The sequence below is a fragment of the Oryctolagus cuniculus genome, chromosome 5, assembly GCF_051225735.1.
Source record: "Oryctolagus cuniculus isolate XC-2025 breed Fujian yellow rabbit chromosome 5, ASM5122573v1, whole genome shotgun sequence".
NCBI lineage: Eukaryota > Metazoa > Chordata > Mammalia > Lagomorpha > Leporidae > Oryctolagus > Oryctolagus cuniculus.
In genome coordinates, this window is record NC_142871.1 from 128176200 (window position 1) to 128204005 (window position 27806).

General features: G+C 58.1%; 1 protein-coding gene across 3 annotated transcripts in view; it reads right to left on the reverse strand.

Annotated features, from left to right (window-relative positions):
* The window catches only part of FOXP4 (forkhead box P4), a 46338-nt gene that overhangs the window by 11444 nt on the left and 7088 nt on the right, over nt 1-27806 (reverse strand). For 2 of the 3 annotated variants that reach the window (XM_051854741.3, XM_051854740.3), the window contains exons 2-5: nt 17359-17599; nt 6346-6441; nt 659-781; nt 96-182 (exon numbers count right to left, since the gene is read on the reverse strand). In XM_051854741.3, coding sequence (XP_051710701.3) covers nt 96-182; nt 659-781; nt 6346-6441; nt 17359-17583 — 531 coding nt within the window. In that variant the 5' untranslated portion in view covers nt 17584-17599. Of the gene's footprint in view, nt 1-95; nt 183-658; nt 782-6345; nt 6442-16775; nt 16824-17358; nt 17600-27806 lie in introns of those variants that run through there. The other variant, XM_089333232.1, reaches the window with a different exon arrangement.

A 27806-nucleotide genomic window follows, 5' to 3' on the forward strand; every position in this document is an offset into this window, starting at 1 on the left:
TCCCTACCCCCCTCCTGTCCTCACGAGGCGAGCCGCTCCTCCGCCAGGCGGGCTGGGAGGTGCTCGTGGGGCTCAGGCACCACAGGGCCTCTTACCTCCTTGGGTTGCTGTTTCCCAGCCTGCTGTTGGGTGAGGAGCTGTAGGTGGAGCTGCTCCTGCTGCTTCTTGTAATACTCCTGCAGCTGGGGGCGGTGCAAGGTGGGGGAGGGGTTACGCCCCCACTCCCTGCCCCCCTGGCTGCAACCCCAGCCCTGTCCTGTGCTGCCTGGACAAGGGGCGGGGCAGCAGAGGGATCCGGAGCGAGCGGGGCCTAGTGGGGAAGGGAGACTCAGCCTTCAGCTGGGAACCCTCCTGCCTCTTGGTGGGTCCCTCTGGATAGATCATGGGACAGGGAACTAGTTTGCCCTTCCTTGTTGTTTAGGAGATAGCAGGAGGGAGGCGGCGGTGGGGGTGGGGGGAGGCTGCTCCGGTGGGACCTCTGACCTCTCCCAGCTGCCCTGGAAGAATGCGGATCAGTCCAGCCTGAGCAGTCTCTCTGGTTTCTGTGACAACTTGGGCCCTGGGTGGTGTTGGCAGTAAACACGACAGGAGACCCGAGGCCAGAGGCCGGGGGGGGGGGTGGGGGGGGGATGGGACCCTGCTTTGGAGTCAGACTCACCTGCTGCAGCATGAGTGCCTGCTGCTGCTGGAGCAGGGCCTGCAGCTGCGGGGGCGACAGGATCTGCTGTACCTGCTGGGGGGTGAGCATCTGCGGCGACATCATGGCCACTGACACGGGCACCTGCGGGAGTTGCCCTGTTAGCCTGCTCTGCTTGGCAGGGCAGCACCCAGGGACACTGCCTGGGTTCGAATCCTGCCTCTGCCCTGGCTGTGGCTCTTAATACGAGTGACTCACCTCCGGTTCTGTTTGTCTTGTCTCTAAGGTGCAAACGACAAGAGCACAAGAGCGCCGAGCCCTTACAGTTCCCAGGAGCATTAAGGCATTCACCCTTAGGGCAGAGACTGGCACACAGCAGGTGCTGATAAAGGTGGGGCCCAGGCCATCATCGTAGCATGCACTGCTGTGTGACACTGGTCAGGGGGACCCATGCTTTGGAGGGCTTCTTACTCAGAGGTGGGGAGGGGCACCAAGCCATCCCCAGTCTTGCTCAGTCTCTTCAGAGCCCCTGACTGGCAAGGGCACCTTGGCGCACAAGGGCAGTCTGCAGCCGTGGGAAGGAGTCAGAGTGGCCCACGTGGCCCCAGGACTGGACACTGGCCCTGCCACACACACACTCCAGCACACCTGGCAGATGACAGTCACAGCGGTCTGGCGCTGCAGCCAGGGAGCTCTGGGTGGCAACGGGGGCGAGTGCACAGGGCTGCAGTGATGTCCCCCGTGGGGCACTGAGAGCAGCAGGCAGGGAGTCAGGAGTGCAGGCTTCTACAATCAACCTGCTGTGTGACCTCGAGCAAGTCACCTGCCCTCTGGGGTGTTGGTGTCCTCAAACATCAAGCCCAGGGCCTGACCTCTGACAAGAGGTAACTCCCTCTAGCTGGAATGTCTGCGATTCTCAAAGGCCAGTGGCTTTCTGCATTTTCAAGAATCCAAAGGCAAGAAAAGGTTCAGAGACAAGCAAAGACATTGTTCTCTTCCCAGCCCTGCCTTGCCCGAGCCTCCCAGGCTCGCGCAGTCAGGCTCGGGAAGCCCAGGCCACACGCCGTCCTGACCCCGTGTTAGCATACCAGGTGCCACCTTTCTCTGCTAGCCCAGCAGGCACGGGACTCTCATCTCCTTTCCTATATCCAAGCCCTGGCACAGTGCCTGACACATAGTAGGCGCTCACTGTTTGCTCCCTTGAGCTGTCACGCCCTCCCCAGCAGCTGGGAGGCCCCTTTGAGGGCCCTGGGGCAGTCAGGGAGGGTTGTCAAGCAGGGGCTTGTGGGGAGCAACTGGGAGCAACTCGGACTAGACTAAGTTACTGGAATTAAGACTTATTCTATGCATCTGCTCTCCCACAATATGGCGCTGAGAAGGGAAACAGCTTCTACACAGCTGCCTCCAGTTCAACCAACAAGCTGCAGGACCTGCTCCTGATTGGAGGAGAGCAGTGTACTCGGCGTGTGGGTAGCAGAGTTGGGATTGGTGGAAGAGGACTACAAAGGAGGAGAGACACAACATGCACCAGGAACATCTATCTGAAGGAACACCTGTGCAGCCCCCGAGAGAACCGGCCGGCGGTGTGCCGCTCCCCCGCGGAAGTGGGGAAAGTGGCCAGGGGGATCCGCCCTTCCACGGAGGTGGAAGGGACGGTAGCCAACCCGGGAAGAACCAGCAGCAAACCTGGGGAGGGCCGAGCAGACAAAAGAACAGCGCAGGGTCCTGTGTCGTTCCTCCACGAAGAGGGGGAGCGACATAATGGTGCCGTGACTCGGATATGAAGCCTAGGCAGGGTTTAGTGTCGTTCCTCCATGAAGAGGGGGAGCGACAGGGCTTGCTCTGCATAGGGACAGGCTAGGCCCCGGGGGACCCTCCCCTCGGCCCCAGCCCCACCAGCGGGGCCCCTTCCCGTCCCTGGCAGGGCCAAGACTCAGCCGTGAGGCGCCCCCTTAAGCTATAGGTTCGGAAATCCCCAGGCAGAGGAGCAAGCAAGATGAACCGAATCCAGGGACCCCGGAAGTCCCACAGGCGCCCCTTCTCCTCACCCACTCCTGGGCTTTACCTCTAGCCCAGCTCTGCGGGAGGGGGACCACCGAGCTTCTTAGACCTGGCCGTACCACGGGACACACCCGGGGGCCTCGAGGCTCCTGGGGAACATGCCTCATTAGCTTTTAGGAGCTTCCCCCCCCTCTCTCAGCCCCCTTTCTGCCAAGGAGGAGATCAGAGAGGTCTGGCGGCTTGCACACCACAGGGGACTGAAGCACCTCCATGCGCCCGCCGCACCCCAAGCATGGCCTGGCGCGGGCCAGGGCCAGCATGTGGAAGGGGGCAGAGAGGGTGGACATCGCCGGGCACCCTCTCCACAGCTGCACTGCAGAAGGAGCCTCTGGAACACTAGGCTGCTGGTGTCAGGGCCCTCAGTCTCCGGGGGCCCGGGCTTGGAGGCAGGCAGCAGCACAGCCCCACCCCCTCGCAGAGCCAGCCCCTGCAGGGCAGCGGAGGCGGCCCAAATCTAGAGACTTGGATAGCAGCCGCTAGGCTGGGAGCATCCTTGCTTTCTTCTTCCCAGGGGCCCACAGGGTCCTGGCTGAGTCAGTGACCCAGGCTCTTGAACCTGAGATTTACCATTGTTTGAAATCACCAAGCCTCACTTTCCGTCAGCTGACTGGGGCGGAAGCACCTGCTCTCCTTGTGCCACACTGCTGCACGGGAGGCGGCGCCCACAACCTGTCACAGCAGGTGCCTGGCAAAGCCTTTTCTATGTACTGTGACTGCATCCTCACAGCGATCCCGTGAGGGGGAGGGAGGGAAATCATCATCACCCATTTTACAGATGAGAAAGCAGAGGCCTGGGGTGCGTCAAGAACCTGCACTGTCCTGGAGCCACCCCTCTGATCACAGCCCACAGCGAGAGACCGGGGTGGACACTCGGATCTTCCCAGGCACCAGGACTGAGTCGCCCAGGGTGGCACACAGGAAGCATGTGGCATTTCCTTCCTCCGAGCCAGGGAATGGAAGAGATGACCTCGGAAGGCCCCCCGGCCCCTGCTGTCCCTGCCCGTGGGCGAGCAGCCAGCTGTGGACATCTGGATGCACTGCCTCGTGTGTGCTTGTCTCAAGGTGGCGCAGTGGGGCCAGGCAGGCATGGGGGTCCTAGGAACCGGGCTGAACTCCCCCAGTGTCCCCACTGACGCTTCAGCAGGCTGGACGTGTCAAGTGCCGGCCAGTAAGCTCAGTGAGCCGAGTCTGAGGAGCAGCCACTGGCTGAATGCTGGCAGCTGCCTGCAGCGCCCCGGGGGCCCTGCTCAGGCCCCTGAGGCCTCCGCCCACCTTGAGTGCAGTGTGCTGGGTCACAGGCCTGAGCAACAGGTGCAGACACACACCCAGCGTGGAGGAAGCTTGTTTGGGGCTGAGGTTGGGCGGGATGCAACTTGGTGCTATAGACGAGGCCCCAAACTCAACCTCCCAGGTATGGAATCTGGGGTCCCTGAGTGAGTGGGGAGCAATGTGGGTAGATCAGGCTAGAGCTCAGCTTGGGTTCAAGTCCCTTGCAAATGACCAGAAGGAAATCCTCAGGTCAATTCTGGGCTGGAGCTGCAGCCAAGGATTGGTGGTGAGACATCAAGAACTTCCAGAAATGCCAAATGGGAGGCAGAGCCACAGAGCCTGACTCTCGCCACCCCCAGCCCACATCCACCTCTCGGCTCCTCTCCTTGCCTGGGGCCCAGGCCAAGCCATGTCCAGGCAGTGCTGTTAGGCTGGAGCCGGAGACCCAAAGGCATTTTGGAAGTTGGCTCTAGGAGTCGGGTGTTGGAAGTGAGTGGGCAGGCAGTCCTTCTGGGGAGCAGAGCAGGGTCCTCTAGGGAGTTGGACTCCAGCCTCGCTCTCCCGTGCACCAGCAGCCCAGAGAGCACCTGCAGGCCTGTGAGCTCAGAGGTGGGGACGGGAGGCCAGGAAGGACCCAGGGTAGGACGAGAGGGGAGGGCTGCCAGGCACCTGGGCTCTAGAGGAAGCTCAGACATGGCTCCAAGAAACCCCTCTCCCTGAGCCCCAGAGAACCACCCAGGCAGGGCCTCCAAACTTGGAGGCTTCTGACCGTGGGGTCCAGGGTACGAAGCACAGCAAATGGGAGGTTAAAGGGGTGAGCACTGGAGCCAGCTGTCTGGGTTCACATCCAGGCACTGCCCCTTATCTGACTATGGGCAAGTTATAGTCTCTCCGGGCCTCAGTTTTCTGGTCTGCAATGTGGGGCTGATATTGACCCCCACCCCAGGGGTCTGCCGCCGGGCGAGTGCTCTAGAAATGTCTGGTTGGCTTTAGGGCAGGATCCATCAGCATTTGTGAAACGAAGGAGTGGGTTTTTGGGAGAGAAAAGTCTCATCTGTCTTTCCGATCCCTTGCGTTTTGGAGGGGGCCTCCTAGGTTTGAGCCCACAGCTTTCTGCCCTCTCCCCACTGCTTCAGCCCAGCTGGGAAGTCCTCCTTGGTGCCTGGCCACAGCTCTTCCAGCTACTGCTGAGCCCTTTCTGGCTTGGGGGGACAGTGCTGCTCCCCACCTTTGCCTCTGTGTTCTTAGCGGGGGCACTAAGCCAGACCCAGGAAGGGGCCCGAGGGAGGAGGGAGCATGGCTGGGGGTCCAAGGCCCCACCCTACAGGGGTGTGAGAACCTTCTCTCCCTCCCTTTATCAGCCCTGCCCTCCCCACCACACCTCTGCCCGGGGCCTCTCCTCTGGGGGTGGACTCAGTGGGCTGGAGAGTTTTAGCAGAGCCCTACTGCTAGTGCACATCTGTCCTGCACATCTGCCCGGCGCCTTGGGCACTTTCCAAACGTAAGCTCATTTTCTATAAAACCCTGAGACTTCATCAGATCCCCCGGGGCCCAAGCCCGGGCCCCAGTCTTCCTCCCCGCACCCTGCACCCCTCCCCACTTCCCAGACTCCCCCCATCTGCTCAGGGGCACGCTCACCCTTCCTGCCTTAGATAAACTTCCTTTCAAAGCTCGCTAATCTTCTCCCCAGTTCCAAGCCCCTCCAACCCCCATAACTGCTGTACGAGGGGAGGGGGCTCGCATGCCAGGTTGGGGCGGGGGAGGGGAGTGGGCTGCCCGAGTGGTGACCCATCCCGGACCCAGACAGCAATTCTCCAAGTTCTTTGTGACACAAAAGGTAAACAGAAGGCCTGGCTTCCCCCTACCCCCTCCCAGGTCTCCCCTCCCCCCCCACCAGCCAGATGGGCCAGCAAGCTGGGGGGAAGGGAGAGGGGGAAAAAGGGCAGATTGTGTAAAGGAAAACAAAAGAGATGGAGAGACTTGCAGAGACAGGAAATGCAGAGACTGGGGGACCAGGGGGGAGGGGGCTGGGAACTGAGAGGGACAGACAGAGTGACCCATGGGACAGGTCGGCAGAGAGGCAGAAACACGAGAAGTGTAGGGAGACCTTGTAGGGAGGAGGAGACAGCAGAGCTGCAGCCACAGAGCAGCAAGGCCGGACCAGGGCCGGGCTGATCAGGGGAGCCAGGAGAGAAAGTGTGAGTTTCTCGGCCCCACCCGGGAGAGGCTATTTCCCTCTGGAAAGCGGCCCACTTGCTGGCCTTGGTGGCTGGCAAGTCGTTCGCCAGTGGGTCCTTGCCTCCCTGGCCCCATGCCACGCCCACCCTCCAGACCCGGCCCTGCCCAGAGCGAGGTGGGGGGGCCCTCCTCCTCCTCACCTGCATGGCAGAGGCGGACTGCTTGCTGTCATTGTTGCCCGGGGAGCTCAGGCCCGAGGCCTGCTGCAGCAGGAACTGCCTGGCCACCTGGAGAGCCTGCAAGACAGGGGCTCCGTCAGTCTGCTGAGCCAGGGGAAGCCAGTGGGCCGGCAGGGTGCAGGGAAGGGCAAACTGTCAGGGTTCAGGCAGCAGAAGCAACAGGGACGCCCCCAAGAAGGCTCTGCGAGGACTCAGTGTGGACAGCAAATGGAAGGGCCGGAGGTCAAAAAGGACTCCGGGGCAAGGACAGGGCAGGTGCCGGGTACCAGTAGCAGGTGCCATTTGTTGAGCATCTATTCTGCTCCAGGCACTTGACTGGCAAGATCACATCTCCTCCTCCCGAGGTCCGGACCATCAGCAGCAGTTTTGCAGATGAGGAACCCAAGTCTCAGAAGGCTGTAACTTGCCCCAAGGTCGCACAGCTTGGAGCTTTCCAAATCCGTGGAGCCTGGCTCCCAGGGCACCTGCCTACTGGAAGTGGTTGGTCTGGGGACTAAGGGAGCAGCAGTCTGTGTGGGGTCAGAGCACACAGCTGGGGGGGATGAGGGCAGAACCTAGGAGTGAGGAAGGTGGTGCAGGGGCCCAGCACTGGTGTGGCTTTCTGAGCTGAAGGCATATGGTGCAAGGCCTTGTGGCACTAGGGCAACTAGATCATGTCCCACAGCGGGTGTGTGAGCTATCAGTAGACATATGAACCTAGGTGATTGGGCTCGGGGGTCCACGGAGAGCTGGACCGGACCCTGAGCCACAGGTGCCCCAGGGATGAGCAGAACAAGGAGTCTGAAGAGCTCTGGCGGGGGGGTGGGGGGTGGTTTAGTGTGACAGGCAGGGAGTTGGGGCTGTGAGGGAGGGGTCTGGGAGGCCAGCTGAGCCCCCATCCCATCACTGGGGGGTCAGAGGTGGGGAGTGGAGGGACTTGTCCTCCATCCACATTCCAGGAACACCGAACCTACCTGCCCTGAGGTCCCACACAGACTGCTTGAGAGCCAGGGCAGCGTCTGAATCCCAGCTCTGCCGTTTGCCAGCCATGACCTTGGGCAAGTCATTCCCTGGCTTATCTGCAGAACTCGGACCCCACCCATCTCCAAATTGCTCGAGGGATTAAAGGGCCCGTGCTTGGCACCTAGCTGGCATTCGGGGAGTGTTCCCTCCCTTCCCTTCTCATTAATCTCCCAACGGCTTTCCACTTCACCGCCTCCAGCCTCTCCCTGGCGCAGCCTGGATGGAGGACAGGTGCCCACGAGGGGTGCCCACTCACACCTGTCTGCACACATGCCTGGCGTCCTCTCACGCACCTTCGGGGCAGAACCTTTCACGGCGGGATCTGGATGTGTCGGACGCTCTTGCCACTCAGCAAACACTTGCGGAGCGCCGGCTGTGTACCGAGCACACACACACACGCACCCCCGCGGCCCTCTCATCATCGAAGGGAATGGAGAGCCTCCCCGGAGGTCCAGGCCTAGTTTGCCTTAGGCTGGTGTCTAAACACACACCCGGGTATCTATGGGAACGTGGCCCCCAAGCAAACCTGAACTTCACAACGGTGTGCTCCTCCCCCACCCCTTCCCCTTGACCTCACCCCTAGAAAAGCATCCTGGGCTTCCAGGGGGAGGCAAGACTCCCTTCAGAATGCCCAAACCTGACCTTTCTGAGCTCCAGGCTGTGTGAGGGTGGGCAGACACGGACAGGAAAGGCAGGGAGGTGGCTGGCCCTCACCGACTCCCCCAGGTGTAATGACAAGTGCTCTCTGTCCCTCAAAGATGGAGAAAGGGTGTGCAGGTATTGGGGGTGCAGTGGTCGGAGGCGTGGGGGAAAGATGGCTAGGAAGAGCCGACAGCCCAGGCAGCCTAGGGGACACTGCTGAGGGTGGGGCAATGGAGGCCGGGATCCCAGGGCTGGGGAGTGGTAAGGGAAACTGAATTCACTCCTCTCCTGGCTGTCTCTTACTCTGGTCCCCTAGAGCATGGAATAGTCCCAGACAGACAGAAAACAACAACAGGGCCTCGCAATCGCGTCCCGTGGCATCCTGTGACAGCCTCCCACTCCCCAGTCTATCCCTGCCCCCTTGCCTGGAGCACTCCCTTTGGGCCAGAGGAGAGCCAGGTAAGGCGCTGGGCCTGGCCCAGGCTGTCCCTCCCCTGCCTTCCCACCATTCTCTGCACGCCCTCCCTCCTTCATTCACGTCGACCAAGGGGCTGCCGTGCGCCACAACCGCACTTGGTGTGGGGGAACAGGCTCGGGTGTGGAGCCGACCATGGCACACAGAGGCTGAGACGGAGGTGCAGGGGAGGTGAGCATCAGCGGCCCCTTCTCTGAGCTCTGCTGCGGGGCGGGTTGGGGAGGGCTTCTCGGAGGCCATGGCAGCTCTGGACTCCCAGAGGGTGGTGCACGGGGAAGCTGCAGGGCGTTGCCACTGTGCAGGTCCGATGGCCCGGGGCAGAACACTGAATTGTGTGCAGGGTGACAGCAGGAGAGGCCCCAGGGGACAGGGATCTGAACTCCAGGCACACTTCTCTTTTACTCACTCCCCTTTCATGTTCACCTGCATGACACAGGGCACCCACAACACAAAGTCATTTCATGTAGTTCGCTTTCAACCCGGCCCTGATTCACCGTAGGGCCCAGTGGCACCAAAAAGACCACCAGGGGTGGGGTTCGGGGCAGATCCTGAATCCAAGCTCCCCTCCCCAGATGGCCTGGGCATGCTCCCACTACTCTCTACCCCCCACCCCTGCCCTCATCCTCCACACACGCAGCCCCCAGCGGCGGACAGGGCCGTCCTCCAGAGTGGTCACCCAGGGGACCACACAGGTCACATCCTCACTGCGATGCTGTCAGGGGGCCCTTAGGAAGCTGACCCTTGCAGCTTCCTTGAAAATGCAGATTCTGTCGAGCTGGCTGCGGGCGCTGTGCTCCAAGCACCCCACACGGCACGTATGCAACAGCAGGGACTTCGGAGTTTGCGGAAAAAATGGAGTGAAAAGATGAACTTGCCTTTATGTTTACATCCCGAAATCCATTCAAATGAGGAGCCTTCAAACAATTCATGGAGAATACATGTTATGGAAAGACTACGCATGGACTTCAACATTTTTTATACAAAAATAAACTTATTTCTAATTCCACTGTTGCAGGAACTTTTTGAAGCACCCTTATCCTACTCATTAAATTCATTTTAGTCTAGGCTGAAAACAGGAGGCAGGCACTGAATCTAAGAGCTGACACCTGGGGGCTGCTGCTTGTGACACAGGCATCCGGTATCCAAGTGCTGCCTGGAGACCCAACTGCTCCACTTCTGATTCAGCTCCCTGCTAATGGGCCTGGGAAGGCAGCAGAGAATGGCCCAAGTGCTTAGGCTCCTGCCACCCACACGGGAGACCCAGATGGGGCTCCAGGCTCCTGGCTTTAGCTTCCGCCAGCTGTTGCAGCCATCTGGGGAGTGAACCAACAGGTGGAATATTACTCTGTCTCTCCCACTCTTTCTCTGCCTTTCAAATAAATAATTTAAAAAAACAAACAAACAACAGAGCTTACAATTGTATAGAGCCTTGCAGTTTTCAAAGCAGTCCTGCACTGGTGGAAGCCTCACAATGTTGAACGAAGCAGAGCAGCTATCGCTGCCTCCCCCTTGCAGACAAGGAAACTGAAGCCCAAGGCCCCACAGCTGGCAAGTGGGAGTCGTCCAGACACCTCTGCTGCCCGGCCGCCACCCCAGAGAGGGCGCCATGTCACCGCGCACAGCCGGCGTGGCCTAGGACTCTGCATTTCCCTGATTTGTGTGCTTTCAGTTCTGTGGTTGGGAAGGGGAGGCAAAGGTATGGGGAGAAGGACAAGAAAGGGGGTCCCTAGGGAAAGGCGGGGACCAAAGAAACCCCCATGGCAGTCTGGGCAGGCATGGCATTTAGATTCCACGCCTGGGTAAGCCATCCTGCAAAGCCTGGGGCCTGGGGGAGGCGGGGAGGAGGCTGAGGACAAGGCAGAAAATGGAGCCACGGAGCCTCTTCAGATCTCACTTCCCTCCCATCTACCCAGCCCTGTGGTCCGGGCTCAAGGTCTCGCTTCCTCCAGGGAGGCGGTATTGCCCCGTCAGTGCAGGGGCCCTGGCCAGAGAGATCAGGATGCAGGTCCTAGCTGCAACACACACGCGTGACCGTGGAGAAGTCACTTTCCTTCGGTGAGTCTGATTCTTCTCCTGCAAGACACAGACAACTCCACACCACTTCTCAGAGGCGCTGTGCAGAGCACCCTGCCGGACAGTGCACACGGAGGCCCCAGCAGAGCGTGCAGCACCTGGGGAGTCCTGGACGAACACTAAGCACCATCATTACTCAGCCTGCACCAGGCAAGCTCCTGGTCGTCTGCCCAGTGCCACCCAGAAGGCCTTGCTCACAAACCCTCTTCCACACCACACCTCCCTCATTCCCCTTCAGGCCTGCTAATGAAGCTGAACAGCCCCTCCCCCCTTCCCCATTCAGAAATCATTAGCAGGATCTCCACAATTAGGCACCAATGGTTTATAACAGATGGCGTCCGGGGAGGGCAGCTGGGGAGGAGGGGAATGAAGCGGTGGTTCTGAGGGCAACAGGGAGGGGCTGAGAAAAGAAACAAGGCTTAGGGCAGTGGGGCCCCTCACCTCTGGGACCACACTCCCCTGTCTGAGAATTTGTGGGTTGGGGGTGTCACCCTAGGAAACCCAGGTGCAGGGCTCCTTAGCAGTTCCTTCACCTGCAGGTGCGTCCTTATTCATGTGTTGTGGGGGCAGGGGGTGTAGAACAGACAGACAGCTGTCAGTGGAGTCACAGACCCATGGCCGTTCGGTGTTTGTCAGACTGCTGGCAGTGACCCCACAGAGGGGGCATGTCTCGACCTCAGTTTGGTGGGTCCAAAGTCAGGAACTGCATACCCCCGTGCATACTGCTCCAGCTCACTTTACAGATGAGCGTGGGGGCTTCCAGGGCAGCGACTTATCCCCAGAGACACAGCAGCAGCGGCGGTGGCTACAGAGCCTGGACGGTGCCCTGTGCCGAGAGAAGCAGCGAGGGCTACCCAGGCAGCATGGAGGAAGCACAGACAGACTGCCACTAGGACTGTGGTGAGAGCCGGTCGAGAAACACCACCCAGAGCTCTTCTAGCTGCCTCTGGGGAGTTCTGGTGAAGCTGGGGTTCACTCTTCCCTAACTTGCCTTCGTAACTGATTTGCAGTGTGGGTCGGCCAGGCTTAGGGGAAGACAGGCCTAGAAGAGTGTTGCAGGGCCTGGCCTGCCTTACCCTGTCCCAAACCTGAAAAACATGCCCAGGGCCCCACACCTGTACCCCCGAAGTGACTCGGCAATCACTGGCCAGTAGTAGCACAGAGCTATGAGGTCCCGGGGAACATGTGCGCGGCACTGAGGAGGAGGCCTTCGCAGGCCACAGGCTGGCCAGCCAAGACAGGCAGTGAGCGGAGACGGGCGACTCTGCACCCTGACACAGCGTGCAGGGCAGGGAGGGCAGCCTGCTGCCTACCCGCACCCACCGTGTGGCCAGGGGAGGCCTCTTTCGGGAAACACTAAACATCAGAAAGCAGCGACTTTTCCTTCAAGGTGGAGGAAACAGCTGGTGCACTACAGGTGGGAAGACCTTGGTGTATTATTAACCGCAAAGTCCAGGGTGGCCCAGCAGAGAGGCCTGAGACAGAGGCCCAGAGGGGTGCAGGGCCGGAGCACACAGGCACAATGATTTTTTAAAATTTCATTCTATACTTGGGGAAGAATCATTGAAGGCTTTTGAGTAGAAAGTGACATAATCTTTGAGTGTAGACAACTCACTGCTAATAAACAGTAGGTGCCTAATAAGTACTCCTTGGTTTCAATTACATAGAAAGCAACTCTTCATCTGCCTCTCAAAATGCAACTCTTCAGGGACCAGAGGGTGGAAGGTGGAAAGCAGGGGGCAAGGGGCAGAGGTCAGCGGCCCTGACCACTGAAGGAACCGACCTGGGGAGAACCAAGTTCTCGACCAGCCAGGCTTTGTCCTCCAGCAAAAAGAAATAAAAATGAAATGACACAGGGAAGGGGGATAAGGAGGGGGAGAGGAGACCATAAAACCCCCGAAGTGATTCCACACTTTTTTCCCTTGGAGGGGAAAAAAAAAAAAAAGCTTTTTGGAAAAGGCTGTAAATTTTTTTTACACCAACCTCGTAAAAATGACATCGGCACATTCTCAAATTAGAACCATTAAAATGAAAACCAGCAACGCAGAGACACAGGCAGGCCCACGTGGGTGGGAGACACATCCCGGGCGCACGGTCCCGGTTTCTGGGCACTTCCCTGCCAAGTGCCTGCGCTCCCTCTCTGCCAGGGAGATGAGCCCGTGGTCCAGGGGGGACCGCCATCCTCCAGGGCCTCCTGCACTCCCCACACCTGACCCACGATGGCTTCCCACAGGGCCCGGCCCATCCAGCTTCTCCAGGGTGCCCAGAAGGGACAGTGTCTGGCCTCGGGCAGGGAGCTGGGGTCACCCAGGTGGTGGTGGAGGGGCAGAGGTGGGCAGGTCCCAGGGAGGGCTCTCCTCACTCCCGGAGTCTGGAGACGGCTCCCAGACGCACAGCCTGCCCGTATCTGTGGCCTTCTGGGGAGGTAGGTCTACTTCCAGGGTCTGGGTGCTGAACCACTCTGCAGGGACAGTAGGTCTGGACCACGGAGGGGCCTCAGTTCCTCCCCCTCAGAATAAAGGTGTTGGCTCCCCCAGGAGGAAAACCAGGCCACCCCCTGAGGCTGCCAGTCCTCACGCTGAGTCCGTCGTCCCCGGAAGAGGAGAGCGCTGCTGACTTGGTCCCCAAAGTCTCATCAGTAGGAAAAGAATTCTGTGGTACAAAGGGAGTGAGGGAGGAGAGAGGACGGAAGCCAGGAAGCTCCCTGGCCCACAGGAGGGGCCTGGAGACCCTTCCCAGGTCCTGGGCCCCGTCCTCCCCCTCCCCAGGAAAATTCCCAAAACAGAAATAGGGTGGCCTTTGGGGATGCCAAGGGAGCTGGCCAAGGGCCTGGCCCTGGACACATTCTCCTGCAGCTCCACCCCTCACCTGCTCCCTCCCTACTCAGGCTGAGTTGGTGTGAGCTGGTGTGAGCTGGTGTGAAGGTGCCACACCTCCTGGGGGTGGGGGGAGGTCAGGCCCCCAGCATCTCCTGGGCTGTAGCTGGTTCTCCAGAGGGAAGAGAAGAATTCAGGAGCAGAGCCCAGAGGCAGTGTCTGGGGTATTGAGGCTGAGAGCCCCAGAGAAGTGCAAGGCAGGGGCAGGGGCAGGGCCTGCTCACGGCTGGACCCTCCCCCTCCCAGAGTCCCCCTAAGTAGCCTGGGTAGAGGGGGTAGGAGAAGAAAAGTCTCTTGCATTCTTCTGTTCCCCTCCCCCACTTCCCTGACCCCGTCCATCTCTTTGGGGGTGGGGGGAGTTAAAAGCCCATTAATGTGCAGAGCCCCCCCAACCCTTTTGAATCTCCTCACAGGATGTGAACAGGGTGGGATTTGGCCCGGTTGCCACAGCAACTGCACTGGGAGTTCCCAGACGCTAGGCAACCCTCCGCTGACCCTCGCTGACCTGTCACCCCCGCAACCCGCGGACAATGGCAGTGCGCGCTCAGGAGGCCCCGACGCCTTTCAGGGCGACAAGGGCTGCCGCTGCCACAGCTCTGCCCGCCCCACCCCACCGGCTCAGCCCTCCTGGCCCCAAGGCCAGCTCTCCCCCCGCTGGCCAGTGGGCCTGAGCGCCCAGACCAGACCTGAGACCCCCACCCAGGCCCCCCGACATCCCCAAATCCCACTCCCCCTTTCTCCAGCCCTCACAGCTCCCCATCAGAGTACTTGTGGGGGGGACTGGGGAAACTACCCTACAGGGGAAACATTTCTCAGACAGGTGAAATCTGAGTAAAGTAAAACACAGCTCTCCAAGACCACCACCGTGGTAGAGGGTGCCGACGCGGGAGAGGGCTGCGAGCTGGAGCCACCTGCCTCTGCAAAGGAGGGGACCCACAGCGCATGTCTGTCTGGGGTGTCCTCCAACGGCAGCCGTGGTCACCAGCTCCAGCGGGCCGGCGGGCCTGAAGCGGGTCCAGGGGACAGACTCCTCCAGGCCTCTGCAGGCCCCGTGCCGCCTCCTCAGGGCAGGTTCTCCGTCGGGGGCTGGAGGAGAAAGGGCCAAGGGCAGAGCAGACGCCCAACCAATAAGGGGCTGGAAGCCGGGGTCTTGAATGCTGCGGTGGGGGCAGCCAGCCGGGGACCCTGGCTGGAGCGGGCCTGGCAGCCCAGCCAGGTCACCCCTTGGCCTGTGTTTAAACAAGCTCCCAGGCGGCTGGTTGCATGGAAACCAGCTCTGGTTCCACAGTGACGTGGAGCCCTCCTCGGCGCTGTTTGTTTGGGCCTAGAGTCCTCTCACTGGCCTGCTTGCTGTCTATCTCATTTACACCCAAAGGCCAGCTCTGCATTGCTCAGAGCGCAGGGACAGGGATCAACAAAGGGACAGGGGCTGGGGACCCAAGGAGGGCACAGAGCAGAGGATGGGACCAGTGTGCAGCAGGCAGCCCCACTCCCCAGCCCTGTCTCCAGAGTTCACAGTGGGCGCCAGAGCTGGGCTGGGGGGCGGGGCTGCTCTTTGATTGTGTACAGCCTGCTGAGGTTGGAAATGGCATGCTCTCGTTCACTCACCAGCAGACATTTACTTAGCACCTACTGTGTTCCAGGCCTTGCCCATAGGCAGGTGGGCTGAGCCCTAAACCAGGAACTAGGCCACAGGTTCAGCTGCAGCCTTTGTGTCGGTTGCACAGCCAGTGCCTCCCTCTGGCAGCCTCATCTGTGAAATGGGTATAATGACACGGACTTCCCAGGGAAGGTGCTGGGATTTTGAGACACAAAGCCCCAGATGCAAGGCATCTGCTTGTCCTCCAAGGACTTTCTGGCTGGACTTTTTGAGAGCGAGGAGGAAACCCAGGGGGCCAGACTCTGCTTCCCACGGCTGTTTACCGCACAAACAGGAACATTTGCCGCCGGAGCACCAGGAGGTGCCACCCAGAAGTCTACTTCTGACATCAGGAGTGGTGAACGGCCCCAGACAGTTCCATCTTCATTGAGAATCTTGTCGTTTTAATTTTGCAGGGATCTTTTTTGCAGTTTGGAGCCAACAAAACCTTTTTTTAAGTCTCAAATATTTTCCTTGGCCCCGGGCAATATGCCCACAGTGAGCCCAAATGGATAAAACAGCCCTCTGCCTGCCTCCAAATCCCCACCCCAGTTTATTTGTGAAACAGATATAGGATTTTCCAGGGCTTTGGGATAGTCCCCAAAACAAACAGGAATAACTGGAACGTGGCCTACAGATGGTGCGACACGGCTCATGTGCAGAGCAGACCCAAGAAACCTGATCGGTACAGACAGTCCTGTCTCTCCCCACCCCAGCAGCGCCCCACTTATCCTGAGATCTGTGTTCACTCGTCCCTTAAGTCATTTTGTAAAAGAAACCCTGCAGTTTGGGTATCTCCCCCAACTTCCCATCCTATTCAAAATTCTTCTTAGCTCTGTGTACAGGCATACAGGCAGGGAGGAACTGGCCTTGGGGGCTCCTGGTGGGGCGTGCTTTGTTGTTAGTTCGATAAAGGGTAGGATTTTGCCCTTTGGCCTTCTGTCCCTGACAGACAGCACAGACTCTGTGGGACTCCTCCCCAGGGAATGTGCTTAGCAAGGCTTGGGAGACACCAGCAAGCTCCGAGGACCACCTCCACGGGGACAGAAGACAGGCCGCCCCTGACTCAGCCTCCACTATTGGCAAGAGGAAGTGATTTTGAGAGTTCTCAATTCTGCCCCCCACCCCCCACACACACACGCACAACTCAATGTGTGGTGGGTTTCACTCCCAAAGTGCATCTGAACCTGACAACCCTGGATTTCAGGAGGCCAGCTTGGGGAGGCTCAAGACATGGCCAAGCTCACACTGCTGGGAAGGGGCTGCCTGGGGCTTTCCCCTGCTTTCCTACAATTGGCTGACCAGCTTAGTGCAGGGTCTGACAGTGCCGCTTCCAGAAAGTTCAATGGGCTCAAGGCAAAGGGCCCTTGAGTGGTTACACAGGCACCTGCCTCTGTGTACACCTGCGGCCGGGTGTGGGCACTGGGAGGGGGGCTGCAGGCAGGATCCTGCTTTTCCATTCCCAGCAGAGCCCCTCATGGCGGGTGCACCCAGTGTCAAGGGATTGGAGGGGCAGAGTCAAAGGAGAGAAGGGGAATCCCAGGGCCGGGGCTGGCTGGGCCGGTTCTCCTGAACTCGTCAAGCACGACTCTCCCCTCTCCCCCTGGGGTGGAGCCAGGACCTGGGGCCCTTGCTCTGTCATCACCGAACCAAACTCCCCACGCCAGTGCTTCTCAGAACTCACAGGGGCTGGTCTTGAACTCCAGAACTGGACGCTTCAGGGATGAAGCAGCTGGAAGAGGGCGGGCAGACACAGACGGGGGTTCCTAAGCTGAACCTTAAAAATGGAGGCCAGCCTCTGTGTCCCTTTTCCCAGCTGCTCTGGCCCCTGGTGCCTGGAAGTTTAATCTCTTTGCAGCTTGGATGGGGGTGCCAGGCAGCCTTGGAGGTGGCGAGTGCTTTACAACACAAATAAGGTACTCCTGTGTGCACAGCACCCCCGCCCCCATCACTTTATCCTAGCCAGTTTCCTAGCCAGTGTGCAGTGGGGAGGGGGCACCCACCCACCCGACACATGAGTGCTCTAGCCTGATGGCCAGTGGCATGCTGGGACTGTTGGAGCTCCAAGATCTCAGGCCCCCTGAACCCCACTCCTACCCCAGGCTCAAGGTGGCCACCAGGATGCAAGTCCCTGGAAGGGACACAGGATGCTGGGGAGGCTGCTGGGCACTGAGGCCAGCAGCCCCAGGTGGCCGTGAGGAAGTGGAATGAGGCCCGGTGTGCCCTCTCCTGCCCAGGGGCCGGCCGGGAGGGGTGCCAGCTCCTACCTGTTGCTGCTGGAAGTGCAGCAGCTCCGCCGGACTCATCTCGCCGTTGCTGTCTGCGCCGGGGGCTGTGTCCCTGCCCATGCTGCCTCCAGCCGTCCCTGTGGCCCCAGCACCTCCGCCACCGCCACCGCCACCACCACCGTCGGTCTGCCCAGAGAGGCTGCTCACGCCATTTTGACCTGACGGAGCCGACCTGATTGTCTCCGAGGCGGATTCCACCATCATGTCGCTCTAACGGGACCTGGAGGAGACAATGGGGAGAGGCTGAGGCTGGACAGGCTCTACCTGGGGCAGTAACCAATGCCCCCCACTTCCCCTCTGGGGCGCTTCTCCTCTTCAGCTTCTCTGAGACCCTGCGACCCTTTGTGGGGTGCGGCCTCTCCTTGGCTCTGATGAGGAGAGGCCCCAGATTGGAGTCTCCCCATGTACCCCTCCCCCACACCCCCACTTCCTCAACTTTCAGGAGAGCAGGGGACGGCGAAGATGATGTCCTTGGCTGGTTTGGGCCAGAACGTTAAGGGGAGAGGGAGAGGACATCAGCTGGGGGCTGGCAGAGCAAGGCCGAGGCAGGTGAGCCACCTCCCACCCTCACTGCAATGGGTTCTAGATGTCCCCACCTAGACAGGGGGTCCCCCAGGACACTGACGACCCGAATCCCTACTGGGAGCCAGGCACCCAGCCCGGCCTGGCGACTGCAGCCGCCACCCCACTTTCCAGCTTCCATTTGAAAGCTCTGAGCCCAAGATGCCTGGCCCAAAGTAGACAGACGCTCAATGCCATCTCCTCCACGAGAGACGGTTATCACCATGCCAGTCTTACAGGTGGAAAAGCCGAGGGTCCGAACCCAAGACAGGGTGTCAGAGACAGAAATGCCCCCCTCCCACCCTGGAAATGCTGTTTAAGGAGCAGCTGACACATCCCCAGAAACAGGTTACGTTTGGGATGGTCAAGGGCAGTGAGGCAGCGTCCTGAGCTACCTCCCACAACTCATGGGGGTTCTGGTACCTCCGGGACATGTCCTCAAATCCTGGTGAGGCTCCAACAGCCCCAGGGCCCACAGCCCCCAGACAGAAACATGGATTTTGGTCAAACAGGATGTGGTTTGTATCCACCACTGATTTTCACACATCTTAAAACTCCCCAAACCTCGGTTTCCTTGTCTGCCAAGTCATTTAATCCCAGCCTCTTGGAGTCCTTTGAAGAGTCCATAGACAGCACAAGGCACCTGGTGGAGGCAGGCCCCTAGTCCTGATCAGCCCGTTCTCCCGCCACCCAGATGGTGAGGTGGAGGCCTGGGGCTCAGAGAGGTCAAGGACCTGGCCCAGATCACACAGAGAGCATCAAGGGGCAAAGCCACCCAGGCACCCAGCAGCAAGGCTCAGGCAGACCCCATAACCACAGGGCGGCAGCTTAGAGAAACTGCAGGCAGGAACTAGTCTGCTATCTCCCTAGCTCTGTCCCCAAGGCAGCAGCAGTTCCCAGGGCATCAGCATTCCACCCTCCCTCCCCCACCCCCAATATCCTCTCCCATCACTCCCAAAGAACTCTCCTCACTCTCCTGGGCCACTGGTTCTGTCTTGGTCCCTACTGGAAGCAGGAGGGCAGCAGCGTGGGGGACAGACAGCTGCTAAGAGTCCACACGGAGCCACAGCACACGCCACTCCTGCGGGGCCTCGCCCTCTGTGACTCTGGGTGTCCCTGCTCCAGGGGGTCTTCGTGGCCTCTTGGGTGCCCCATGCCAGGTCCCCAAGGGCTGGCTCTCCTCCCACTCCTGAGTTCTGAGGGGAGCTGGGCCAGAGGCCAGGGCTAGAACGAGGGTGGCGGTTCGGAAGAGATTGAGCACTTAGTCTCTGGCCTTAATGGCGGTGTCAGCCTGAGGCTAGTGGCCGCCAAATGATGGATGGGGTGGGCGCCACGCTCCACCCGCCAGAGCACAGGGCTCCAGCCCCCTCCCCCTGAAACCACCCACCCACCTTCACCGCCGGGGGAGTGGGGGGGGTCTGGGCCTCAACTGTGGGAGGGGGAATAGGGAGACAGCAGGGGCCCACTCTGTCCCCCTCTCAACCAACCCTGGTCCTGCTGGGGGTTGGACAGCAGCTGCCTGCCCCAATTCCAAGTCGAGCTGCTTGGAGATCTGAGAGCTCCTGGGCCCCAGGGGACAAAGACTGGAGCCTCAGGAGTGCGTGCACATGCAGGAGAAAGGAAAGAGAATGGGTAGTCACTTCCTGCACTCACAGGAACACCACAAAGTTGTAGACTAGACAGCAAGTTTGGGAGAAGGGAGAGAAAAAGGAGGGAGGAGGATGCAAGCAGAGGTGTCCTTTTCTTTCCTGTCTTTTTATTTGGGAAGGGGGCACCGAGTGACGCCCAGTGCACAACATAATTGCTGCAATGTGGCGTGTAATAATAGCTATTCAAGGGCCGATCATTCATATTAAACAGGGTGAAGCAAGCCTCTCATTTGCATGCTGAAGATTAGATGCATTTGAAAAGTCATTTCCGCAGGGTGTATGAATGGCATTAATTCCCATGTGGCACACTGTGCCCCCTCCCGGGGCCTTCAGCCTGCTGACACATACCCATCCGCCTTCTTCCCTGCTCCCGCCCGCCCACCAGCGGCCCCCCAGACCCACAGGGCAGGCTCTCCCAGGAGAGTTCTCAATCCTCACCTCTGTGCTCCCTGTACTGAGTGCATGGGCTCTGGATGTCGGAGGCCCAGCCAATTAGGGACAAGATGGGGGGTGCTGGGGGCAGGTAGGAGGGTCCACGAGAGCCTGACCCTGGCTAGGAGAGAAGGCAGGGGCTGGGCTCAACCACACACCAGCTGGGTGGGAACCCTTTGCTTTCCTCTGTCTCTGGGCCCCAGTTTTCCTCCCTCGACACAGGGAGATGGTCTCAGCTCCAGGAGTACAACGACCTGGTCCAGCTTGTGACATGAAGCCACGGGGGTAGTCACTTTCCCAAGAGGCCCACCCCTTGGAGAGCTGGGTGCCTGCTCTGTTACTAGGGTACAAGTCCAGGAGCTCCTCCCCCAGACACCCATTCACTCAGCAAGGAGCAGCTTGGCACCTGCAGAGAGAAGGGGAGAAGCTCTGGGAACTGGACCATCTGGTCTCAAGGCCCAGCTATGCGACCTTGGGTGAGTCACTGTCACCCAGCCTTCCCAGACACCCCTCCTGTCCCAGGCTGGGGGCAGCGGAGGCGGAGCTATGGGTGGTCCAGGATTTTTTTTTCTGGGGCTCTGGCCTAGCACTTAGGCAGGTCCTTGTCTCCCATCCCCAGGGCTCCCTTGCGCAGAGCAGGGGCACCTAGAGGCTCCCGCAGACACTGAGCTACGGAAGGAAGCTGGGTCAAAGCCACAGCCGCCTCTTCCGCTCTGGGGGCCCCTGTGGGCTGCTGGGGGCTCCCACTTCCCCCAGGGCTCCCAGACTGGGTAGCGCGCGCGAAAGGTGAGGGACGCCCTCTGAGCTTGCCCAGGTCTGCCCGTCTGCTCCCAGGCCGGAAGTGCCTAATTCCACCTACCTCAGGGCCAAGGAGGGGTGGATCCAAGGGCGGAGGATGTTTTTTGGGGGGATGGAAAAAGAGATGAGGAGCCCCACACGCGGATAAACCTTTTGTGCCTTTTTGCAGGCCCATATGGTGTAGGGAGTATTAATTACCGTAGCTTTTTAATTAACAATCGCTTAATCTGAGCCGTAACATTTGCCACGACACCCTGCGCCTCACCGCGAACCCGCGCCGCCCGCCCTGCCAACTCATCAATTAATTTTTATTGACGTTTTCTTCCCCAAATAGGCACAATACCAGGGTTTTCCAATTAACACCTCCGCGATCTCTAATTAGTGCAATTAACAGACTGATGGATGCCCGGAGTTTACCCGCGAGGGAAGGAGGGAGGGAGGGGGTGGAGCCGCCCTCAGCGCGCTCCCGCCCCACTGGGCACACACGTGCACGCGCAGCTGGAGAGGGGATGTGCCCCAGCTCTTAGGAGGCGCAGAGGGGCGTGGCCACAAGTAACTTGCACCCAGAGCATTGATGGCAGCTGTAATTCAAATAAGCAAGCAGCTTCCAGCTCTTGGGAAAGCTAGAATCTAGTCCGGAGGTAGCAGACATCAGCAGCTGGCAAACCAGAGTCCAGCCCCAGCTCTGTCACCAGCTTGCCTGTGACCGGGATAACGATGAGAGCTCGAACTTAGCACAGTCAGTGGAAAATGGAATTAAACAATAAATTTATCTTCGGGCAAAATATTTTGAAACCCATGCATTCGAGGGGGCCTCCAAAAAGTTTACGGCAAACGTGTATTCCAGAAACCCATGTGTGCATCCCAAGAACTTCTGCACCCTAATGGCTTATTTTTAAATTCCATTTCCATGAACTTTCTGACGTGCCCTCAGTTATAATTTATGACTCCAAGAAAGACTAGGAAGCAGACTGCACCACAGGACAGATAAAACTTCTTAAAATAGTTATCATGAAGCGAGAGAGCAGAACAGATGGACCAGGGGATAAACTTCAGCCCATGCCACCTTTGAGAAAGCTGTGAAAACACAGATCTCTGGACCCCAACCCCAGAGACTCCAGTTGAGCGACTCCGAGACTGGGCCTGAGAGCCTGCATTTCCAAACAGCTCCCAGGTGACGCGGACGCTGCTTGTTGGAGGCAGCAGGGCTCCGACGATGGCCACCCCCTTCGGTCATGAGCTTCTTGGCAGCTCACACCACACGATTCCTCTCCAAAAGCCATTCATTCGTTCCCCACGTAGTTGGGGTCTCCTTAAGCCAGGCACTGAGGAGCTACCTGCCAGGGAACTGCCCTTTTCCTAGGTAAATCCGGCATTTGCCTATTTGAAAGTGTAGGTACCAGTTGGAGCTTTGGCCATGAACAAAGTCATTCTTCTCTCTCCTCCAGTGGCTGGCGGGGAGCACCCGTCACCAGCAATAAGCCTTCATCTATTCATCTGTTCAACAAATATTTGAATACCTCAATGCACCTGGCTCCGTGTGTGCCAGCCCGAACAGAGCAGGGCACAGGCCCTGCTCTCGCGGAGCTTCCGTTCCCCAGACGGGAGCCAAGTGATAAATAAGGACACAGATGAACAGACAAGCGCAAATAAAAGAAGTTCTATCAAGTGTGAGTTCAGGGATAATGGGATACAATTTAAATGGAAGGGGTCAGGGAAGGCGTGCATTGCTGAGCAAATAGCATTTAGGCCTAGAAATAAAGGAGTGGGCGCTGGCCGAAGTGTATGCGGAATGCAAGGGAAGCAGCATGTGCAAATGCCAGAGCTGTCTTTGAAACGGACACATCTCCGGATCATATAAAGACGCACAGGAGGGGCTGGTGCTGTGGCGTAGTGGGCTAAGCCTCTGCCTGTGGCACTGGCATCCCATATGGGTGCAGGTTCGTGTCCCAGCTGCTCCACTTCTGATCCAGCTCTCTGCTATGGCCTGAGTAAGCAGAGGAAGATGGCCCAAGTCCTTGAGCACCTGCATCTGCGTGGGAGACCTAGAAGCTCCTGGCTCCTGGCTTCAGATCAGCTCAGACCCAGCTGTTGTGGCCATCTGGGGAGTGAACCAGTGGAAGGAAGATATCTCTGTCTCTCCCCCTCTCTGTAACTCTGCTTCTCAAATAAATAAATATAATTTTTAAAATGAATAAGATTCACAGGATACTACACAGAACAGTGCAGGAATGGCTTACACTCCTATTCTTTTTTCTCTCTCTCTCTCTTTTTTTAATGTTTATTTGAAAATCAGTTACACAGAGAGAGGAGAGAGAGAGAGAGAGAGGTCTTCCACCTGCTGGTTCACTCCCCAGTGGGCCACAACGGCTGGAGCTGTGCCGATCCAAAACCAAGAGCTTCCTCCAGGTCTCCCATGTGGATGCAGGGGCCCAAGGACTTGGGCCATCCTCCACTGCTTTCCCAGGCCATAGCAGAGAGCTGGATTGGAAGTGGAACAGCTGAGTCTCGAGCCAGCACCCACATGGGATGCCGGAGCTTCAGGCCAGGGCATTAACCCGCTGCACCACAGTGCAGCAAGGGACACATAGCAGAGGGCTTTTCAAAGCCATCAGCACAGATCCTACCAGTAACTGAAGGCTGCTTTCCAATCCAAGGACCCAGGAATGCTCTCCCCCATCAGCTCTGGCCCAGAGGTCCACCAGCCTCAGGCCTTCAGGTGAGAGGAGGGTCCTTGGGCAGCGGCCAGCCACTCATTCGCCACCCTGCCTGCCTCATTACCTTTGTGACACTGAGCCCTGAGGTCACCAGTTGAGTCCTGGTTTCCTTGTCTGTAATTTGGGGCTAATACCAACAACCTTGAGGGTTTGCTGTAGAATCACATGGCACTGGAGTCAGCATTGTAGCGTAGCAGCTTAAGCCTACGCTCGTGACATCAGCGTCCCACATCCAAGTACTGGCTGGGGTCCTTCCTACTCTGCTTCCTATCCAGCTCTCTGCTATGGCCTGGGAAGACAGCGGAAGGTGGCCAAGTGCTTGGGCCCCTGCACCCACGTGGGAGACAGGATGGAGTTCCTGGCTCCTGACTCCCACTTGGCCCATACTTGGCTATTGTGGCCATTTTGGGGAGTGAACCAGTGGACAGAAGATCTGTCTCTCCTTCTCTCTCTGTTGTTCTGCCTTTTGAATAAATTTTTTTAAAAAATCTTTATAAAGAAAACACTGTAGAAAGACATTCAGAGGAAGGTAGTTACTGTGACTGCACTGAGAACTCGGCACACCCTGCTGCAGGCCAACTCTGGGCCATGGTTTCAAAGCGGATCCCATGCCATCCCCCTTCCCAGCCCTCGGCTTAGCACTTGAGGTACGTGAAGGGGACGCAAGGGTTAGACTGTGGCGGCTACTCCGAAGCAGGCCCTAAAAGCTGAGCTGCCGATGTGAGTCCCACAGCTACTGGGCTGTCTGAGCATGCCAGCAGCTTCTCTCCCCAGGCACATGGAGCTCTCTGGGTTCCAGAAAACCTGATCACTCTCTGGGCCCCTGCCTGCCCTGGACTTGGGAACCCCCCTTGCGTGGGTCAGAGGCTGACACCCTAGCCTGTCCTCCCCCGACTTTGTCCAGCCTGAATGTCCCCTAAATGACTTGTAACATCCTAGGAGCCACCTGCCCCAACTCTGGGAACCACTCAAGGCCTCTTCTGAGCACAAGAGTGCAGACTTCTGGGAGCTTAGAACAAGGGGCGGGGTGGAGGGGTGGGAGGGACCTCTTTCTGCAAGGCGGCAACAAAGCTGCTGATTTGGGAGGGGAGTCCCCATCCAGCTACTGCCTGTTCCAGGTTCTCACCCAAGCTTCAAATCACTTTATTTTCTAACCCTAAAAGTAACAGACATTTTTGGTAGAGTACTTTGAAGGGATTAAAAAAAAAAAAGAGTAAAAGAAAAAAATAAAAGAAGGAATCCTCACAATCATACTAGCCAGCTAGGCAGCCTTTTGGTGATAGCTCCCTCCAGTCAATCCCCTTTCGCTCTCTTTGGGCACATAAACATTTAAAAAGTGAAATTGGGGTCATAATCTGTCCACGATTGAATTTTCCTATTTTTCCACTCACCACTTACTATCATAAGCATTTCCACATGACTTCAAATATTTTAGGCAATGGTATTTAATGGTCACATAGTTGCTTGAGTGGGCTGCATGTTCCAGAATTTATTTAGCCAATCCCCTGGAGTAACAGCTAGACTGTTACCTATTTTTTTTACTATGACTCTGCAGGAAACTCCTTTTTGGGAAGAGGATGCTCTGCATTTTTTGACCATTTGCCTGGGATGCGTGTTTAGAAGGTGCACTTGCCTATTTCTGAGGCTCCTGATACATTTATCCTCTACTTGATGCCCATATAATTCATACGGGTCTGCCCCCCTGCAGCAGCGCACCTGTGTCTCTGCAGGCTCCCGGGCCCTGTCTTCCTGTCCATTTCCCTCCATTCCTGCCAGCTCTTTCCCCAGGATAGGTTCGGATCCTGTCGGGAGCGTGGAAAACTCAACACTGCACACTCTGGGCCGGGGGTGGGGGTCAGGAGGGCTTTCCCTGCCCTTGACCCTGAGCTCACAGGGCCCTAGGGCCTGGACAGATGGGGTGAATGAGACACAGCCCTTGCATTCAGAGGACTCCTGAGCTGGCAGAGGAGAAAGACACACACAGGCAAAACACGCTGACAGGTAAGTACACCTCCAAAAATAAAGCCCTTGCTCTCAGGGTTTCACTGAGGTGCCCGCCTGTTGTGTCAAGGGTATTCGCTCCACTACACTTTGCTACCATGCTCACTTCCAGAAAACAATAATAAAATTTAGATGCTTATAATGGCACAAGGAATTTTTGAGATCCACGCCTGGGAGGGGTCTTCCCACAGTCCAAGGGAAATGCACATTAGGAGCAAGTCGTGCACGGATTTCAAAACAGACTTCCCGTTGAACACTGCTTTCCATGAAGTTTTTGAAGTCATCCCTTACAGCAGAATGGGAGAATTAAAAAAAAAAAAAAAAAAAAAAAAGCCTACACACCTAGGCCCCCAGGGGTAGGACCCAGGCTTGGCTAAGTAAAAAGCTTTCTCAAGTATCCTGAGGTTCAAATGCAGTCAGAGTTGGGGCGTTCTGCCCTGTGCACGCACAGCTTTACAACTCAGGGGTGCTGGTGGCACGAGAGCAGGGCCCCTGTCAGGCCTGGGCACAAAACAGCAGCCATGCCCTTGCAGGGGCCCCATCTTACCTCAGGAAGGACCCAGGCTTCCAAGGTGCCCAGGGACTTGTCAAGGTCACTTGGCTGCTTGCTAAGAGAAACCAGGCAGCTCTTCCGATCCCACACCAGTGCTCCTCCCCACGTAACCTGCATGTCCCTCACCGCCACCCCCCAGCCTACCTTTTGCTGGCCCTGGCGCTGGCCCAGGAACGGCTCAGCCAAGCCCTGGCAAGGAGGCTCCCTCCACACGCCTTCCTGCTACCGTGACCAGAAGGAAGGCTTCTCAATAAAGGGGAAAAGAGAGCGCGAGCGGGAACCAAAGATCCCACTCCATCTCATTAAGAAAGTAAACATAAGAGCCATCTAAGTGTCTAATTAAGCTTCTAATTAGTCCCTGCTTGTTACTAATGCAAATTAGATTACTCCGCTTAACTACAGCATGTCCACAACACCCTTGTTAATTGCGGCCTTTTGAAATTAAATTACTCCCTAATTAGCATATCAAAGCCATTGATTCGGCGCTGGGAAAGATGAGGGCAAGAGAAGCCGAATGCCAAGTTTGGTTAATCAGAGATGGCTAATTAAATAGTGACGTCTTCCGTGGGGGGCCTGCTGGCTAAGGGGTAGGGGCAACTCGCCCAGGGCCCAATCGGCCATCTGGAGCCTGGCTCTGGTGGTGCCCCTGGCATCAGGGGCTCCTGCGGGTCTGTGACAGACCACTGGCCTAGCTCTGCCTGGGCGCCGGCTGCTCTGCCCAGCCTTCCTTCACCTCCCCAGACTTGTGGGCACGGCATTCCAAGTGGTCTTGCGCATCCAAAACCCAGTCACACAGGAAGATGCAAAGTCGCAGTGCCCTTCCGAGGCTCTCCGTTCCCAGACAGGATCCAGAAGTGTGAGCTCTTCCCTAGGCCCCATCTGCACGTCCCTCCTGGAGAGAAAGCCCTCCCTTCCCCCAGCAAAAAGTCCAGAGAGAGAGTAAGCTGGGGGCGGGGTGGGAGGGCAGGGAAGAGGGTGAGGCTTTTATGGAGGGGCTCGCCTTGGCAGGGCAGGTTTGGCCTCAGCTTGGGGACAGCCTCCTGCAGACATAGGCCTTAGGATCCCCTCCATGTAGAAAGAGAGCTGCTCATGCCACCAGTTCTTAGTGGCTGGGTAGGAATTAGATTTGGGTCAGGGGTCCTCACTGGTCTTCTCTCCAGTCTTTCAGACAAGGGCCCCTAGATTTTCCTTGAAGAATGCTGGATGACTCTAACCAAACGCCCTGGCAGCTTGGCAGTTGGGGGGGGGCAGGGAAGAAGCAGAGGGCACTAAGAGGCAGCTGCTACTCCCTCACAGTCTATCCCTGCCACGCGGAGCTCACAGGGTCTGGGTTTTCCACACTGAGGGTGCTTATGTGCAGCTCTCCACAGTAATGAGCAGGGGCGTCTCAAGAAGACTCATGGGGTGAAGGTAGTCCACATGTGACTTCAGCCCTCCCGGCCAGCATTGCTCAGAGGCAGGTTCCACTCAGCTGTGGGACCCCGGGCCTTTCAAGTGAGAGTGATGACCGTCACCACCTGGAGGGTCCCCCAGGGCTGCTGGGAGGATGAGAACAAGCACAAGTCCTCCACCCGGGGTCTCTGCTGGCCACCTCATTCCACCTGCCACCAATCTTGCCCATGCTTCCTAATGGAAATGCCTCGTAGAACAATCCCCCCCAGCCCCACCCCCAGCTTTCAGGGATGTGGGGTGTGCACACGCCAGCAGGTGCCACAC